The following is a 4,483-nucleotide window of genomic DNA, read 5'->3' on the forward strand; positions in this document are numbered from 1 at the left end:
GGATGGAGAATCATTAACTTCCTATAGGGCAACGGCTCTGGAAAGTTCTTCTCACCTCAACTGTCGGTTCTGTGTCACAACCATTACACAACAAGAAGCCAGAGAATGTGGTCATGAGTCAGAACTGTGACTTTTATTGGCCAGACTGCAAAATAGCTAGAGAGTCAGTAACTCCACTAAACCAGGATCCTTAGAATGTAATGATTCCCTAATTTAGCACTTAAATAATTGTTCCAAATGGGCTATAGCAGGACCATGGCAGTCCGAAATGGGCCTTAGTGTCAACCAGGGCACTTGGCAGAAGGCATCTGTAAACCTGGTAACCTGGTTGTTGGCACGAGCCCAAGGTACATGGAGAGAATAAAAACAGAGAGATTAAAATAACCTTTAAGCCAGAAACGCTGATCTGGGGAGTAATTACAACTGTTTAATTACACGTAGCTGACAAGGCCAACATTTCCAGCTCAGAAACTGTAATAAGCAGTTGTAAATGGTCAGTTAATCACCTGCTTGGGGCTAGTGTGCCGCTGCTCTTTCCTTGCCTTGTAGATCCTCACTGCCTGTTTTAAAGCTTCCCTGTAAAGTCAAATGCATTTTGTAAGAGCTGGGGGCAACTATTTGTCACCCTAGGGGTCCCTGCTAAGTCTAGGTGCCCACCTTGCTTCATAGGAGAATTACAAGGACAGAGAGATAACCAGCACTGGTTATAGGAGTCAGTGGTCTCCAATAGTAAGTGAAGCCCAGAATTGCACTGGTTATAGGAGTCAGTGGTCTCCAATAGTAAGTGAAGTCCGGAATTGCACTGGTTATAGGAGTCAGTGGTCTCCAATAGTAAGTGAAGTCCGGAATTGCACTGGTTATAGGAGTCAGTGGTCTCCAATAGTAAGTGAAGCCCAGAATTGCACTGGTTATAGGAGTCAGTGGTCTCCAATAGTAAGTGAAGCCCAGAATTGCACTGGTTATAGGAGTCAGTGGTCTCCAATAGTAAGTGAAGTCCGGAATTGCACTGGTTATAGGAGTCAGTGGTCTCCAATAGTAAGTGAAGCCCAGAATTGCACTGGTTATAGGAGTCAGTGGTCTCCAATAGTAAGTGAAGTCCGGAATTGCACTGGTTATAGGAGTCAGTGGTCTTCAATAGTAAGTGAAGCACATAATTGCACTGGTTATAGGAGTCAGTGGTCTCCAATAGTAAGTGAAGCCCATAATTAAACTGGTTATAGGAGTCAGTGGTCTCCAATAGTAAGTGAAGCCCAGAATTGCACTGGTTGCAAAAGTCAATGGTCTCCAATAGTAAGTGAAGCCCGGAATTGCACTGGTTGCAAAAGTCAATGGTCTCCAATAGTAAGTGAAGTCCGGAATTGCACTGGTTATAGGAGTCAGTGGTCTTCAATAGTAAGTGAAGCACATAATTGCACTGGTTATAGGAGTCAGTGGTCTCCAATAGTAAGTGAAGCCCATAATTAAACTGGTTATAGGAGTCAGTGGTCTCCAATAGTAAGTGAAGCCCAGAATTGCACTGGTTGCAAAAGTCAATGGTCTCCAATAGTAAGTGAAGCCCGGAATTGCACTGGTTATAGGAGTCAGTGGTCTCCAAAAGTAAGTGAAGCCCAGAATTACATTGGTTATAGAAGTCATTGGTGTCCAACAGCAAGTGAAGCCCAGAATTGTACAGGTTATAAGAGTCAGTGGTCTCCAATAGTAAGTGAAGCCCAGAATTGCACTGGTTGCAGGAATCATTGGTTTCCAATAAGTGAAGGCCAGAATTGCACTGGTTATAGGAGTCAAAGATCTCTAATTGCACTGGTTATAGGAGTCAAAGATCTCTAATTGCACTGGTTATAGTAGTAAATTATCTAGAATAGCGACTGGAGCCCAGAATACCCTGACCAAGACTTAATCATAAAAATGTACAGGTATAGGCTTAATTGCCACATAAATATATTTATTGGATGAAAAAACTGAAAATGGTTTTGTGCCTTTACAGGAAAAAATTGTGTATTGGGAACATGTACGGTACCCTCAGCTACACGGGAAACCTTCTGAATGTGAAGCCTAGAGATGAACTAACAATTCATGCGAATTTGGATTGATTAGAAATTGCAGTGTATGAGCTTTTCTACTGGGAACCCCCAGCCTCTTCTGGGACCCTGTCTTGCATGAACGCAGGTATGTGCATCCATAGCATTGTGATGAGCAGGTACAGTATGTGTATCCATAGCATTGTGATGAGCAGGTACAGTATGTGTATCCATAGCATTGTGATGAGCAGGTACAGTATGTGCATCCATAGCATTGTGATGAGCAGGTACAGTATGTGCATCCATAGCATTGTGATGAGCAGGTACAGTATGTGCATCCATAGCATTGTGATGAGCAGGTACAGTATGTGTATCCATAGCATTGTGATGAGCAGGTACAGTGAACAGGTATAATACTGCACAGAAATTACATTCACACACTGTATAAACTGGATTTGTATTTTTCACAGACCTAAAAATGAACGTTTACTGGATTCATGGGTTATGGGCATTAACTACGGTTCTGTTTATGTTGCTGAGCTTTGTTGTCACTGGTCCCTATTGGTAAAGCATTCATAGGAACACACAACTCTGGGCCTATATACACTTTATTTTATATAAATAACAAGTAAAACAGTTCAGTAAAAGATATTTAGTCTTTGGTGTCTTGATTATCTGCATTTTTTTTACCCTCATCCTTATGTGCCAAAGTGCGCCCTCTGTAGGCCAAATCTTCTATAAAAACATCCCTAGAAACCCCCTTTAGTTGTTCAATTTGAACTTCATCCTAAGCATTTTTTCAAGAGTCGATTTGATCTCCTTTGTTCTGAGACAATAGATCACAGGATTGACGAGATGGGGTGTGTATGAGTACAGGCATAGAATTAAGATTCTTACGTCGACGTTAAGGTTTAACTTGACCCAATTGGACGTGTATATGATGACCCGTGGGATAAAGTACAAAGCGATAACAAACAAGTGCGTGGTGCAAGTGTAGAAGGCCTTAGACCAATTATCAGAGGAGGTTGAGGTGCAGATTATCTTGATGATGATGATGTACGACAATATAATGAAGGCCAAGGGAACAAAGAGAATAGACATGGAGATAATTAGAAGGTTCCGGCGGACAGAGAAGACATCGGAGCAAGCTAACTCGTAGACAACATTGCTGTAACAAAAACAGTTGTAAATGTTATTCCTGCCACAGTAAGACGCATTCAGGGCCATGAGGGTTGCATAGGCCGAAGGTAAGGTGCATAATACCCAGAATGCACAGCAGAAAATGGTTGTAACTTTCTGACTGACTATGGTGGCGTATCTGAATGGTTCACAAATAGCAATGTAACGATCAGCAGCCATCAGCGTTATGATGAAGATGTCTACGGAAGCCAAATAATGGACAAAGAAAAGCTGAGAGAAGCACCCAAAGAATGAGATGTTCCCATCTCCAGACCAATAACTGGCAATGATTTTGGGCAATGTAATGGTGTCAAACAGAAGGTCAGAAAGGGCAAGGTTCCCAATGAACATGTACATGGGTTGGTGGAGATGTTCCTTCAAAATAATCAGCCCCACGACAATACCATTTGCGGACAATGTACTGATATAGACAATGAACATTGTTATGGAAACCAAGATCTGGAACTTCTGATGGAGCCCTGGAAAGCAAAGGAGGACAAACTCAAAGGTTTCCGACCGATTGGCCATTTCTCCCATTTAGAAACTTCTAGTAGGAGCAATTCTAAAAGAGGAGAACAATACATAGTTTAGGTTCTTCCACTGCTGTGTGATGAGCACTGGAGCTATTTTTTATCCATGTCTACCTTTGTATTGGGCAGGGCTGAAGCAGCTAAGCTGGAAATCCTACATTTCCACATGGTTAGAAATAGCAGCAAACCTATCATCGTTAAAGCACAATGTTGTGTAGTTATCCTTTATTCAGTGTTCCAGAGAGACTGTACATCATTTGCACCAGTGCCTGATCCAGTGAAGCTTACAATCTAAGGTCTGCATCTCAAAAAAAAACAAAAATAGCTTTATTTAATGCATCATACAAGAAAAAAAAACGTAAAAACCTTGCAACCAATAGACGGGACATTAGAAGAACATAGAAGGCCTTGTATAAAGAGTTCCCCCACCAGCACTGTGTACCTTGAGCCAGTTTGCCAAGTGAGCTAATCTTGTTCCTACATACAAGTCTAACCCCCATATGTGATAAAAGGCATTAAGATTGCCCAGAAGCAGTAACCCATGGCAACCAAGATGTTTGGCTTTGAACAGATGACCAGTAAATTCTACCTGCTGATTGGCTGCTTTGGGTTACAGCACCTAGGCAATTGTAGTGTCTTTTATTACATAAATCCTTAGAAGTGTAACCCTCTTTCATCATTAAATCACAACTATAAGTTTTCAAAAAATATCCTCAAGCATATCTTTGCCTCCATGTTTTTTTCTCAAAATGTGGA

General features: G+C 41.6%; 1 protein-coding gene across 1 annotated transcript; it reads right to left on the reverse strand.

Annotated features, from left to right (window-relative positions):
* Positions 1-2,780: 2,780 nt before the first annotated feature.
* LOC100486201 (olfactory receptor 1) lies at positions 2,781-3,725 on the reverse strand. Its single transcript, XM_002940746.2, has one exon. The coding sequence runs from the start codon at positions 3,723-3,725 to the stop codon at positions 2,781-2,783; it is 945 nt and encodes a 314-aa protein (XP_002940792.2).
* Between the last annotated feature and the right edge of the window lie 758 nt (positions 3,726-4,483).

This window comes from Xenopus tropicalis, chromosome 2, assembly GCF_000004195.4.
Source record: "Xenopus tropicalis strain Nigerian chromosome 2, UCB_Xtro_10.0, whole genome shotgun sequence".
NCBI classification, from domain to species: Eukaryota; Metazoa; Chordata; class Amphibia; order Anura; family Pipidae; genus Xenopus; species Xenopus tropicalis.

What these genes read in the sequence shown, in the direction of transcription:
- LOC100486201 (XM_002940746.2), bottom strand. Translation starts at nt 3,725, where the DNA reads ATGGCCAATCGGTCGGAAACCTTTGAGTTTGTCCTCCTTTGCTTTCCA.